Source organism: Macaca nemestrina, chromosome 12 (genome assembly GCF_043159975.1).
Source record: "Macaca nemestrina isolate mMacNem1 chromosome 12, mMacNem.hap1, whole genome shotgun sequence".
Taxonomy (NCBI): domain Eukaryota; kingdom Metazoa; phylum Chordata; class Mammalia; order Primates; family Cercopithecidae; genus Macaca; species Macaca nemestrina.
The window spans coordinates 125,229,783-125,244,728 of NC_092136.1; the positions used below are offsets into that span (position 1 = coordinate 125,229,783).

Below are 14,946 nucleotides of genomic sequence, written 5' to 3' on the forward strand. Positions count from 1 at the left end.
CCCTGTAAAAGATTAATACCTACTTTGCATTCCTCTTTGTTGTCTCTGTCCTTGGAGACTCCTTTACTTTCATAAATATAGAATGCTTACAAAATGCACCCACTTTAGTGTCAGCATGGAAGGAAGCTGCATGTTGACCCTACTACTAGATTAATGGAGGAAAAAACGTCTATCTTGAGCCTGTGTGCTTTAACGATGTGAAATTTATTGAAAAAAAAAATCAGGAATATTGAGAGATAGAGTTGGAGCAGGGAAGATAGGACAGAGAAGAATGGATAAAAGCATGAATAGAAGAAGAAAGATAGGATGTTTGAACATCCTAATGCTCAGGCAGAGGCAGACGTGGTCAGTTGTTGACTGGGGAAGGAACTAAATATGAAATGAGCCAAATAGAATGATAGAGACTTTTTACTGCCTGAGTCAAAACAAGCAAAGGCCCAGGCTTCTAGATCTTATTACAGAAAGATTGATTCCGACAGCATATAATTTGCATCCTGGTTCCATGGGAGAAGAGGTTCATAGATGGGCACATGTTCTCACACCCTTGAACCATGAATTGGAGTTTTCCACCTGAAAGGAACAGAGACAGACTAGTGAGCAGAAAACTGTCCTCTTTGTCTTCCAACCTTAGCCTTTATCTGTGATGCTCAATGTCTCCATGCAGGATGGCCAAGACCTCCACTTGTACATTATCCCTTCTCCTCTTCTCTTTGCTTCCTCTGGGACCTTGCCCCCCGTCAGTTGCCCACTCCTTTCTTATCAGTATCTTTCAATGGACTCCTTTTGGTTTACAAGGATACAAATTTAAAATACTTTCTCTTAATTGTGCTACTCTCCTAGCACTATCCTTCCTTTCACTACAGCCTTCCCAGAGTCTGCCTATCCCTTCACCTTGGCCCCTCACACCCGGAATCATGACCCTACTATGCTGAAACTTCTCTCTCAAAGGTCATAGAGATCTATTCATCAAATTCTGCAGCCTTTTCTCAGGACTTTTTTTAACCTCTTTGCTTGCATATCATAGTGTAGACTACACCCTGTTTCTTTTTTTTTTTTTTTTTTTTAGATAGTCTTGTTCTGTCGCCCAGGCTGGAGTGCAGTCATGCAATCTCGGCTCACTGCAACCTCTGCCTCCAGGGTTCAAGCGATTCTCCTGCCTCAGCCTCCTGAGTAGCTGGGACTACAGGCGCACCACCACACCTGGCTAATTTTTGTATTTTTAGTAGAGACAGGGTTTCACCATGTTAGTCAGGCTGATCTCGAACTGCTGACCTTGTGATCCACCCGCCTTGGCCTCCCAAAGTGCTGGGATTACAGGCGTGAGCCACTGCACCTGGCCTGAAACTATACCCCTTCTTGATACTCTCTGCTCCTGACGAGGTCTTCCCCACTGCTCATCTACTCCTCTGGATCCAATTATTTCTGCTCTCCCAAGTTGAATTCTCACATTACCAGCTAACGGATGATCACCTCCATGCCAATATGTTAAGGGCATCTAAAACTTACTGCGCCCAAAATGAAACTCATTACCTTCCTCCCCAAACCTGCTTGTTCTTGTGAGTTTCCTTTATATACTTCTTATACCACTCCTTCAAAACCTCTATCATCTCTGATTCTTCCCTTTGCTTTTTCCATCCAATTTGTTGTGAAGTTCTGTCAGTTCTACTTGTAATCTAGGTTGTTTCTGTCACTCAGTTTCCATTTATCAAACATTTGGCCGGGAGTGGTGGCTTATACCTGTAATCCCAGCACTTTGGGAGGCCATGGTGGGTCGATCACTTGAGGCCAGGAGTTCGAGACCAGCCTGGCCAACATGGTGAAACACTGTCTCTACTAAAACTGCAGAAATTCGCCGGCCTTAGTGGCAGGCGCCTGTGATCCCAGCTACTCAGGAGGGTGAGGCAGGAGAATCGCTTGAGCCTTGGGGGCAGAGGTTGCAGCGAGCTGAGATCATGCCACTGCACTCCAGGCTGAGCAGACAGCAAGACTCCATCTCAAAAAAAAAAAAAAATTAAGGGACCTAGTAAGGAACTATGCTAGACTCTGGAGAATGCAAAGATTAATAACATTTGATGTCAAGAGCTGAGAGAGATTAAAAAAAAAAAATAGCGAATTATGACATGAAATGGAAAAACCATGTTATATGCTATGCTGGCAAATAAGTGATTTTGGTATTTTGATTAAGGGGGGCATATTATCAAGGAAATTCTTAGGAAGGAAGTGATATTGAACTAAGCTATGAAGAACTGGTAGCATTTTGATTAGTATAGAAGGGAAAGAGGATAATTTCAGGCTGAAGCATAATTGGAGAAAAAACATGAAAACATGAAACTGTTCAGGAAATGGTGACTTGCGTAGCTGGAGTAAGTGTAGAGTGTAAACAGGGATGCAGAATGAGTGAAAAGACATGGGAGAGATATTAATACGTCTTTCCATCAGTCACTCCTATTACCTTTTACTGAAACATTACAATAGCCCTTTAACAGGTTCTCTTGTGTCCACTGTAACTTGCTTCTAAGGTAATCTTCCTGAAGAAGCGCTTTGACCAACCTGGATGGGCTATTGGCTCTGCCTAGTCCTAGTAACATGTCCAGGCAAGCTGTTTCTCTTTTCTAAATTTGTTCCCTTTCTGTTAACAGAAATAAAAAATTCCTACTTTGTGAGGATTAAATGAGAAAGTGTATTTTAAAGTGTATATCATACTGTCTGGGAGCAATAAGTAAAGGAGAACTATTAAATTCAAACTCTTTTTAACTGACACTGAAGCTCTTGTATCAACTGGCTCCAGTCAACCTTTCCAAGTTTATCTTCTATGTCTCTGCTCACCATCCTCGAAAAATTCTTTGTTCTTTTTCCTATTTACATCCTGCACTTTTCTGACTTTTGCTTTCATAATTCCCTGTCTCTGGAATATCCATCAACCATTGCTGTATGACTAAATCAGTATCTCTTTAATCTTGACTGCACATCGGAATTGTCTAGGAGCCTTTTTAAAAATACTGATGCCTGGATTCTATCCCCAGAGATTCTGGTTTAATTGCTTTGGTGTAGCCTGAATATTAGGATTTTTTAAAAGCTGCTCAGGTGATTGTAATGTGCAAACAAGATTGAGGACTACTGGCCCAAATCGTAAATGTTCCCTCAAAGCCTTTTCTGAATACCACCTTCTCCCCATACTTCTCTACACCTCTAATCTTCCCTTTCCCTGAACTCTCTGCACTTTATACGTGCCTTTCTTAAGACACCATTTTCTCCCTTGTGATATTATTTCTTATTTCTTACATTATAACATAATAATCTCTTTGTACACAGTCTATATTTGAGTCATCTTTCTGTAGGGGCTCATGGTACGTGTCATTAATGTTTTCCGAGTGATGGTGGATGAATGCATGCGTGTAGAAATGAGGAAATGACATTTCTAGTGAGGGAGAAGAAAAACTACAAGAGGAGTCAGGCAGTGTGGTTCCTGGGATGGAAATAACCAGGATCCCTTATTTTAGGGATGAGGAACTGAGAATACGGGTGGAGAGGTGTGGGAATATACTCGGACAGGTCTGGTAACCTGTGAACACAGACTTGTAGACAGTTGTTTATTTGTTTATCCATTCAGTATTTACTAAATGCCTACCATATACTTTACATTGTGCTCGGTCCCAGGAATATATAGCTGTAGCTTACAGTCAGTGTCTCAATGGCTCATGGAGCAATCGACACATTGCTTTAATAGGAAGAGACAGCTAGTCTCCCTGCCTTCTCTTAGGCCTAATGGGAAGGGCATGTATCTCTTCATCTCAACCTGGGATTCTATTCTTTATTTTCTTTCTTTAGTTTTTTTTAGTTGGAGTTTCACTCTTGTCTCCCAGGCTGGAGTGCAATGGCATGATCTCGGCTCACTGCAACCTCCGCCTCCTGGGTTCAAGCAGTTCTCCTGCCTCAGCCTCCAACTAGCTGGGATTACAGGTGCCCACCACCACGCCTGGCTAGTTTTTGTATTTTTAGTAGAGATGGGGTTTTACCATGTTGGCCAGGCTGGTCTGGAACTTCTGACCTCAAGTGATCCTCCTACCTTGGCCCCCCAAAGTGCTGGGATTATAGGCATGAGCCACCTCACCCAGCAAGGGATTCTGTTCTTAGTCCTTGAAAAATAAAGTTCTGAATCTTCAGGTTCCTTGATTCTTTCCTGGGCCCCTGTCACTCCAACTGCCCCCTATCAGAAGTAAGTTGATGTGTTCTTAGGCAGAGATTGCCTCATGAAGTCCCCATATACCTTCGAAGATCTTCTTTAACATGCATTGCTGGGAATTCTGAGTGATGCAGGTTCCCTCTCCACGAAGACATCTTCCTTGATCATTCATATAAGCACATGTGTAGCAATTTAATATTGTGCCTGAAAATTTAAGATAAGCCTGATGACATTTCCTTGTGGACCAGATGTGTAGCCGTGATTCACATCTGGGAGGGGTAATGGGCAATAGGTGGCATGGATACTACACATTTATTTCTTAGTTCTTGTTGGGGATCTGAGGGCCCTGTGTCTGATAGACCTGTGCCAGAGAAAATTCCGTCATTCTTACTTCTTCATCTCTGACCCTCATTGCTGATGAATCCCAAATGTCTCTCTCTAATATTTTTACCTCAGTCCATATCCACATTGACTTCCTGGGCATTTATCGTTAGATGCCCTCTGTCATGTGACACCGTAGGAGTAAAACCTATGTGTGATTTTCATCTCCCTTTTGTACTCCCCACCATACTCTCACCCACAAGGCACAAACACTTGGAGTCATATTTGACCAATTAATAAGCTATGTTAGAATGCTCTAACATTGCAAACCCCGTGAAGAGTCTGCGTCCTTCTCCATTTTCAAATTGACCTTACTGAAGGTCACTAACGGCACACTCTTTGAAATACGTCCCATGTTGTCTCTTTTACTATCTCTACTGCTAATCCCCCAGTTTGGGAAGCATAAAGAAGGGGAAAGATGATGGGCTTTGCACAGTCTTAAGTTTGAATCCAAGGTGTACCACTTTCTAGCCATGTGACATTGGACATATTACATTCGCCTCACTTCTTTCATCTGAAAATTTAGAATAATGATATGTATACAATAGAGTGAAATGTGAACTATGTCTGTTAATAACTTGAGGCATCAAACTTTAGGTCTTGTTTTCTTTCCCAGAACAAACCCTTTTAATTAAGAGCAACAGACTAGCAGTTGTCCTAGGAACTCATTTCGGGATCTAACAGAAAATAGCTTTACATTCCAAGTTCAAACAAAAAGAACCACCAGCTGCACACATCTCTTTACCGAATTTGTAAAGTTATAGCATTCTAGCATGGTTTAAGAGGCAGGATTAGCATAAAGCTAATGAAGGTTAGTCTTCAGAACTCCGCGCTTTCATGAGCCCCTTCCAGGGAAGTTGGAAGGGCTGTGTATTCATAATTTCTTATGGAGAGTGAAGTTGGAGGGGTGCTGGCATTTTGTATTTGTTTTATTTTTCTTACAGAGGGCCCTCCATATCGTTTAGCTTTCAGGCTCCCACAAAACTTAGATCCTGCCTGTTGGTATGATTGTGAAGAAACCTAGAGAGTCTTTGAGAGAGCTATTTGTGAAGTGTTAACAATTCTTTCTGCACTCCTTCCCTAAAATTGGGTTTTCTTGATGTGTTCCCCATTTCCCACCTTAAGTCAATGACTGGCACCCATCCCAACGTGGCTCACCTGTAGATATGCTTGAAATTGGTGCACCTGAAGGCTGTTCCCCTGAAGGCTTTTCACTCAAAGCATGCTCACCCAAAGACTGTTCACCTGAAGCGTGCTCACCTGAAGGCTGTTCACCCGAAGGCTGTTCACCTGAGGCGTGCTCACCAGAAGGCTGTTCACCAGAGGCATGTTCACCTGAAAGCTGTTCATCTGAAGGCTGTTCACCTGATGCATGCTCACCCAAAGGCTGTTCACCGGAGAGGTGTTCACCGGAAGACTGTTCTCCTGAAGGCTGCTCACCTACAGTGTGCTCACCTTCTGCATGTCCAGTCGCAGCAGGCTCACCTGAAGCATGCTCGCTCTCGGCGTGTTCTCCAGGAGTGTGCTCAGCCACAGTGTGCTCTCTTGAACCATGCTCACTGGAACCATGCTCACTTAAAGTGTTCAGGCCTGAAGCAGTCTCATATAAAGCCTCAGCATCAGAAGGGTTTTCAAGTGAAAAGAACTCACCTGAAAGCTGCTGAACTGAAGTTTGATGATCTATGGAGCCAGAAGACTCATCAGAATGACCTGATGTTCCTGGGATGGAGAAGGAACAGAAGAGAGATGGTGAAGCTGAGAGAGACACTGGGATAAAGACTATCTTCCTATGAAGTTAGGCTAATGTTATGAGACTCCTAGGTTTCCTATGGGCCTAGATCAGGCACCTGAAGACTGCAGATGTTGGGAGAAATCAACTAAGTACCCCAAAAGGCCATGGAGGACAGAAGTGTTTAGTGAAACACAAAGAGGCCACCTCTGGGATTGAAGGGAAGAATCTTAAGTTCCCCAATATTAAGAACTACGTAGGAGAATCCACTCATCCCTGTACCAAAAGCACCTGAAGGAAAATGAATGTGCCTCCCTGACAAAGTCAGCATCAGGAAGTCAAGGTAACATCACTGATGGAATCAGAAGTTCACCACCAACCCTCCCTCTCATTCCTCTACGGGTGAAAGACAAGAGTGGAGATAGAAGAGGGAGAGAGAAAGCAAGTAGTTTTCAATACCTGAGTATCTGTAACCTAAATTAAGGGTGGAGGAGTTAACCTTTGGACAGGGTAAACTTTAGAAGATGACAAGTATGAGCCCACAAAAATTATCAGATGGGATTAAGTCACCTGTATTTGGTAATGTCAAGTTTTTTCTCACACTCACTCCCCAAGCCATGTAGGTTGGGGATTCAGAGGTCAAAGTTGCTATAAGCTATTAAGATAAAAAAAACTAGGCATATTTTATTTTTTTATATATATATATAGACACATATGTATGAATTGTATCCTTGTGACATACCATTTACATTCACTTCATGGAGTTGTCCTGAGTACTTAATAAGATAAATTAATTGTGAAGTGCACCATTGCCTAGTACTCAATGAATTTTATTTTTCTTTTCTTCCCACCGCACACTGAGAATTACAGAACTCTTAGATGGTTATTTTTTTCTGGCCAATTTCTTCTACCTTTAATCCGTCTCTTTTTTTTGTTTTTGTTTTTTTTTTTTTTTCGTTTCAAAGATAAGAGTCTTGCTCTGTTGCCCAGGCTGGAATACACTGCCACAATCTCGGCTCACTGCAACCTCTGCCTCCCAGGTTCAAGTGATTCTCCTGCCTCAGCCTCCCAAGTAGCTGGGATTACAGGTGCACGCCACCACACCTGGCTAATTTTTGTATTTTTAGTAGAGACGGGGTCTCGCCATGTTGGCCAGGCTGGTCTCGAACTCCTGACCTCAAGTGATCCACCCGCCTCAGCCTCCCAAAGTGCTGGGATCAAGGCATGAACCACCGTGTCTCTCATCATTGACTGTCAGACAAATATTCCTTAAGTGTATTTAAATGAACAGAAGCAGCAAACAGGTAATTTGATTATCATTCTTTAATTAAACTGAACCACCTAGAGTAGATAAGTAGACTACAACAACCAAGTTATTTAATTCTAGCCAAAAGCTGAGAGGAATTACTGGATCTTTGAGGCTGAGGTAGTCTAAAACCCCAGAGTACTCAAACTTTAAGAATCTTGTGATAGATACATTTTTCTTGGCACAGTGCAGTACTTATAATCAATGACATTCTAAATGACTAGGGTGAGAATATGTTGATAAAGGAAAGGTAAGATTTAGTAAAGCTTTTAGGAGGTTTTTATTTTTTAAACTTATCACATAAATGCTGTCTACTTGACTGATTTTTCAATAATTAACAAAAGTTTTGATAAAGCGTTTCTGATATAGGAAGGAGCATGAAAAATCATGCTAATTTCTTGATCTTATAGTTTATGTCTTGTGTCACCATGTGACTGGCACATACTATCACCTGGTAGCTGTGTATCTACGTTTTTGAGTCAATTTTTGAAGGTCTAACAAAGCAAAAAGCAAAACCTCTGACACTCATCATTATAGAAAATACATTGTTATTTCACTAAAAGCCCAGAGCTCATGGCCTCTTTCTTCTGTAGGAGGCAGGAGGGAACATAGCACACCATGAATGGGGGATCCCGAAAGAAGAGGTGATACAGAAAACTGGATTGATAGAACACAGCCATGAAGAAGAGGCTTATGAAGTCTCTGGCCTATAGCTCTGTCGTGTTCTGAGATTGTTTTCTGAACACATCACATCTTCCCATCTCTGTCTTTCCTTGGCACATTAAACACACAAGGATCCCTCACATTTAATTGGTGGAACAGACCTTCATTGGGCTTCTTCAGAACCCCTAAGCCTATTCTTTCATCTCATGTAGCATCAGGTATAAATGTTGAGTGGCTAAAATAAGTAGAAACAAGACTGTGCCAGGCCAGTGGGACCCTCTGACTGTAAAGCTGTGACTAGAGAAATCAACTGGTTCAGGAGCTCTCAGAGTTGGACTTGTTTAGCTGCTCTTGATTCTGACTCAAATTGGTTTGGATGACTGAGAGACTGGTCTTCCTTCTTCAAGGCCTGAAATGTCTTAAGGGAGACCCCTTTTGTATTTACCTGAAGCCTAGATCGAACACTCACCTCTGGCAGATCCAAGGAGATAAAGACTCATTAGTAAGAGAAACATGTTCATCTCGGTTTAGGAAAAGAGGGGATCCTAGTGTGGGCCACAGCTTCTTCACAGAGCTATGAAGCAAACTGCGAGCAAAAGCTCCCAGTGCTGAAGCAGAGCTTCTGGGAATTCTAGAACCTCAGAAGTAGCCCATGTTTCTTCACAATGGGTTGGGCTCTGAGATTCTTGTGTAGCCTGTTCAGGCAAGTTGGCCCTTAGCAATCCATTGGTTATTTCACTAGTGAAGACCAATGAGTATTTTCTGTGTGCAGGGTGGTGTGTTGAGGCTATGTGCCCTATCTTTAAAAAAAAAAAAAAGTATTACCAAAAAGCATATTTTTTTTTGTAATAAAGTTTAAAAGATATCTACTCTCTTTAAAAGTGATTTTGATGATGAAGTGTGATTGTTGATTATTTTCTGTTTGGCTTTCTAAATCAGCCTTTCTTGGCTCTGATCTGTACCCTGGAAGGCTGACCTCTGTTGACTTTATCACCTGAATGCTAGCTGAATTCGGCTTCAGATTGGGTTTATACAGGACTGGAGGGGAGAAGAGAGAGGGAGAGGAAGAGGGAAGGGAGGAATGGGGAGAAAGAGAGAGAGATTGGAGTATTTGTTTTTCCTATTCCCTTCCTGCCACAGTTGACACTGGCTGAGACTACGTGACAGCTTCTGTTGGGTGTCCTCTCTTCCATGGCTCCAGCTCTCATCCATGCTATAGTAATATGTTTTTCTCCCCCTGCCCTCTTAGGCCTAGGGATGATAATGGTTTCCTGCTGTTGCTAAGACCTGGATGCCCAAACTTCCCTCTTGCCCACTTCTGTAAATAGTCTTTTCATACAGACCTTTATCAGCCATGGTTTTAGCAGGAATCAGGTGGCAAACTCAAATGGGTAACTGAGGAGAGTTTACACAGATACAGGCAGAGTAAAGAAGTCAAGAGACAGTAGAAAGCTGTGTTTCGAGCTGCAACTTCTACCAAACGGGTGACCAAGCTGAGAAGATGGATGCAGTGAGGCATCCACTTGGTGTAAAACTAGAACTCATGGGGGATCGAGTTTCAAAGATCTGGTAGCTTCCATTTCTTGCCACTTCTCTGCCCAGCTCTCTTGGACAACTTTGTTTTATATACCACTGAATGCTAAATCTAGAATAGATGTACTTATTGTTACATTTTGAAAGGAAGGTGAGGGTTAAAGAAAGAGAGTGGCAGCTCTACATCAAATCCAGGCTTTCTGTCTAGCATAAGACCTACAGAGGTGGGGGACTAGCTTAATGCCAGTGCCCACCGCTTCTTACAGGCTGGGGTACTTGTAGGTATAAGCAGGACGGGTCTGGGCAATATGGCTTGCTGCCCGGGAAGATGTTGGTAAGATGTTCCCATAATGAGGCAGGTTGGCCCTTGTTCCCACAGAATATGAGGCTGATGTTCCTTGGACTTTTTCCCAGCAGAAGGTGATAAAGTCAGGCAGGCAGTTGGACAGGCTGTTTCTAAGGGCCCAAACCCCCGTGGAATGCTTCACTTTAGCCAAGGTCTGCAAAATGGTGGTGGGGCGGGGAGTTACAAAGTGATGCAGTTTGGATTAACACTTCATCACTGTTATAATTATTTGTTTCGTGTTTGTGCCCCGCATTGGACTCTAAGCTTAAAGGCAGAGACCCTGTCTTGATTATTGTTGTAGTCCTAGTACCTAGCAGCATGCCTGCTAAGCTTTTCCTGAATGAAGGAAGGAATGAATTGCCTTTTGGGGCCTCTCTCTGCCTCATAGAGGAGAATTTATAGAGAATCATGTAAGAGAATCTATAGAAAAGAATCTGAATTAAGGTTCTTGGTCAGTTGAAGAAAGCAAGATCTTGGACAAAAGTTTTCCTGTATCGGCCGGGCGCGGTGGCTCAAGCCTGTAATCCCAGCACTTTGGGAGGCCGAGACGGGCGGATCACAAGGTCAGGAGATCGAGACCAGCCTGGCTAATACGGTGAAACCCCGTCTCTACTAAAAAATACAAAAAACTAGCCGGGTGAGGTGGCGGGCGCCTGTAGTCCCAGCTACTCGGGAGGCTGAGGCAGGAGAATGGCGTAGACCCGGGAGGCGGAGCTTGCAGTGAGCTGAGATGCGGCCACTGCACTCCAGCCTGGGCGACAGAGCGAGACTCCGTCTCAAAAAAAAAAAAAAAAAAAAAAAAAAAGTTTTCCTGTATCTTGCATGTATACCTAGGAGTATAATTGCGAAGTCATTTGGTAACTCTTTAACATTTCCTGAGGAATGTCCAGACTGTTTTTCAAATTGGCTGCAACATTTTACATTCTCACCAGCAGTGCCTGAGGGTTTCAATGTTTCCGCATCCTGGCTAACCATTGTTATTACCTGTATTTTTTGTAATAGCCATCCTAGTGGGTGTGAAGTGGTATCTCATTGGGATTTTAATATGCATTTCTCTGGGAGGCTGAGGCAGGAGAATCGCTTGAACCCTGGAGGCGGGTGTTGCAGTGAGTCAAGATCATGCCACTGCATTCCAGCCTGGGCAACACAGCGAGACTCCATCTCAGAAAAAAAAAAAAAAAAAAAAATATATATATATATATACACACACACACACATATATATGTGTGTGTATATATATATATGCAAATCTCTGGTGGCTAATGATATTGAGCATTATTTCACGTGCTTTTTGGCCATTCTTGTATATTCTTTGGATAAATGTCTGTTCAAACTCTTTGCCCATTTTAATTGTGCTTTAAATTGTTGAATAATGAAAATTTTTCATAATGTATTCTAGATACAAGTCCTGTATCAGAGATATGATTTTGAAGACATTTTCTTCCATTCTTAGATTGTCTTTTTACTTTCTTGATGATGCCTTTGAAGCAAAACATCTTAAATTTTGATCATGTCCAATTTATCTATTTCTTTGGTGCATGGCTTATGCTTCTGCTTTCGTTTTAGGCAACCATGGCCTAGTCCTCTCTCTCTCTTTCTCTCCCTATCTATCTATGCATTTTTCAGCATGTATTTTATACAATATAATAACATGCAGTGGGTTTATTTTAAATAACAACTCTTTCTTGGGTAGTCAAAAGTTAGGATTTGTGTGGAAATGTGGGTCCTGGATTGGTCCCAAATTTCTGAGGAGTCAAAGCAATAACACCAGCCCATCTTCTTGACTGTCATCAAACTCTTGTAGATCACAACAGCTCTGGGATGGAGTGGGTTGGACAATAAGAGATCTCCTTATCCCCCCAGAGCAGAGCCACCAGCACCAGCATCGTGTTTATCACCCTCAGGAAACGAGGTCTTCCCAGCAGGAGACCAGCTCCATGGCCCAACTTTAGCCTCACCCAACACTGGTAGGTGACGGGACCACGCATGGGCAGAGCAGCTCAATTCTCAGTGCTGTGATAGACAGGAACGCTCCGGCACTGCTCCCTGCTCCTGGGGGTGAACAGGGCTGCCTGGCAACTCCCTCTATCAGCTGGGCTCCTGGGAGTGTTCCCCAGCGCAGGGCCTCTACGTGTGGGGTGGTCATGGAGCATGGGGTGATGCCAAAAGGTATAGAGGGAGGGACACTGTGGAGGGATCTGGCTGCTTGGCCTTGAAACCGTACACTGATGTCACCTGAGAAACTGACACAAAGACTTGGAGTCTGGATTTTTCCAGCGCTTTCTGCCCTAGATTCATATCCTTCCCTGCTGTCTACATCACTCATCCATGCGCTGAACCCACCTCCCACTATCCTGGCTTCTGAGCAGTGCGGACAAGAGAACACAAGGAAACACGGTAGAGTGGTTAGTGGTGGTGTGCGTGGTGGAGGTCCAGGCAGCGGTAGGGGGAGTGAAAGTGGTGGATTGTGCTCATGGAGTGGGTGGAACAAGCCAGACAGATGTCATAACCTGCATGCAGGTGATTTATGCTGATGGTTCCAGAATCAGCAGCTCTTCCATCCAAATATACTGTGTGCATAACTGAGGAGGAGGATGACACCAAGTCCCCATGAGAACATATCGTAAGGGATGCACAGCCAGGGCGGCAATTTGGGAGTGGATGGAAGGCCAGTGGTGAGGGCAGCCCATTCATTCCCTTGCGAAGTAGCATCCCCCACCCCTTTTTTGTGGTTGCTATGATTTGTCCTTGGGCTGGAGTGAGAGAAGGGAATCTGTGGTGGGAGATGGCAGCTCTGGGGCCTGACTTGCCTTTGGGCAAAGACAGCGATGCTCCTTGTGTAACATTGGGGTGGGGGACAAATGTCTCTGGGGAAGGAGGCATTTGTCGCACGCGCACATGTGTGTGTGTGTGTGTGTGTGTGTGTGTGTGTGTGTGTTGGGGTGAAGTTAGGACTGCGGACTGGGCCTAACTGCACAGGTAGAGAGAACAGGTGTCACTGCATGTCAGCTGTGGTGCCTCCCAGTTCCAACATTAAATCCAACTTTCCTTAAGTGGAATTCATATTGTCAGCAATGAAATGGAAGAAACATATGCAAATAATGGAGCCAAGACTTATATTACTATACTGTGTTAGATATTGTGCTAAGAACCTAATTTTCAGTGTAGATATTTGTATATTTTTTCCTTACATCCATTCTAGGACTTAAGAACTGTTATTATCTTCTTTCCTTGATAGAGAAAATTGAAATAGACAGAAAAAAGGTAACCTGGCAGGGCCTCAAAATTTTAAAAAGCGGGCACCAGTCTTCAAATCCAGACATGTCAGATTCTGGAGTTTGTGTTCTGGCCAGGGCACTCCTCTTGTGAGTCTCACTGTAGACACATCACCGGAAGATACGGTGGGGGTTGGCGTGGGCCTGGAAGCTTGTGGTGGGTCTGGACATTCCCTGTCTGGTGTGGTCAGAGGAGGGGGTTCCTGCAGTGGGAGAGAGATTGTGCCTGGTGACCTCTGAGTAGGTTGGTCCTGTGATAAACCCTGGGGACTGGGACACTTTGGGGTGGTAAAGGGGCTTAATCATGAAGCATGGACAGAGGCAAGAATTAGGATGAACAGCTAAGTCTCTGCCAACTTTGTGAATCTGGGACGCAGCCCCACATGATTCTCAGGGTAAATTTAATATATAAGTGGAACTAATTTTGGTCTTTGAACATCTCCATGTATGTTCTTATGCAATAGCTGTCATAAACATTTCCTAGTGGAACCAACTCCCAGAAATGCGTAAACCCAGGATTTTATTTTACAACAAACAGCCAGGACAGAGCAGATATACCAGGTTAAATTGTTCCATTGGAAAGGATCCACCACTATATTTTCCAGAAGAAACACCATTAGGATGTTCAATAAGCATAAATTTCCACTGGAAAATTTGACCAGATCCTTATTTTCTTTTTCTCAACCTCTCTTCCTGTATTCTCCGGCTAATAATATTTTTTTCCAAAATCATATTTTGTGTTATATTTGTTAATAACACATTCTTTAAGTCTGCAAAAATCACAGAGAGGTGTTAGTAAGTTGATGCATCAAAGAAATTTATTCTTTGGAATCTGCAATAATTTGTTTGTATCCCATCTCCATTGTTTTCTACACCATCCATAGCTCCTTTCCTGGCACAATTATGACGGGATGACGTACGACTGGGAATCATGAGTGCCCCTGGCATTCCTCAGCCACTGTGTGCGAGGCATGCTGAGCATCCTGGTAACAGGGGAACACAGCAAAGTGAGTCAGTTTGGGGTCTGGGTACAACATGGAACCACTCATTCATGCACCCCACTCCTCCAGTGCTGCAGTGCAAGCCTGTCTTCCATGGATGGGGAAGGGGAGCTCTCATGCATCACAGCTGTGCACCCAAGGTGTAAACAGCAGGCAGGCTCTCTGTCTATGGGTGCGTGGGGGTTCTTGGCCCTTCCTCTCCAGCAGCTGCTTTCTGCTCCAGCAGACCATCCTGCATTAATTCACAGGTGGTATCATCCTTTACCTACCAGTACGTATCCTCTGAGTGCCTGCTCTGCCCACTCAGCACATGCTGTGCAGAGCGCTCTGGTTCACTGAAGATCTGACTGTTAAGGTCAACCCATGAAGGGTTGTCTAATGGAGCAGAGAGCCTGCCACTCCCACCTGGATTATTTTCTCCAGCACCGAAGCTGAATAACCCTGGTCTTGTTCCATGCTCTTCCTCTCCTTGGCTAGATCTCAGGAGTGCTGAGTATCTAGAGGCGTGATTGTTTTTATCAAGCATGAT

The 14,946-nt window shown here is 43.6% G+C and overlaps 2 protein-coding genes across 6 annotated transcripts in view; one reads left to right on the forward strand and one right to left on the reverse strand.

Moving 5' to 3' along the window:
• The window catches only part of LOC105476258 (checkpoint kinase 1), a 103,999-nt gene that overhangs the window by 51,490 nt on the left and 37,563 nt on the right, over nucleotides 1-14,946 (forward strand). The window lies entirely within an intron of this gene.
• Nucleotides 391-8,870, reverse strand: LOC105476480 (acrosomal vesicle protein 1). 2 transcript variants are annotated; one of them, XM_071076023.1, is made up of 4 exons: nucleotides 8,732-8,870; nucleotides 5,825-6,283; nucleotides 4,268-4,387; nucleotides 391-570 (listed from the first exon to the last, which is right to left on the reverse strand). In XM_071076023.1, exons 1-4 carry the CDS (start codon nucleotides 8,781-8,783, stop codon nucleotides 446-448), a joined length of 756 nt encoding a protein of 251 aa, XP_070932124.1. In that variant the 5' UTR covers nucleotides 8,784-8,870; the 3' UTR covers nucleotides 391-445. The 2 variants fall into 2 exon arrangements, with proteins under 2 accessions (XP_070932124.1, XP_070932123.1); XM_071076022.1 differs by having other exon boundaries at nucleotides 5,723-6,283.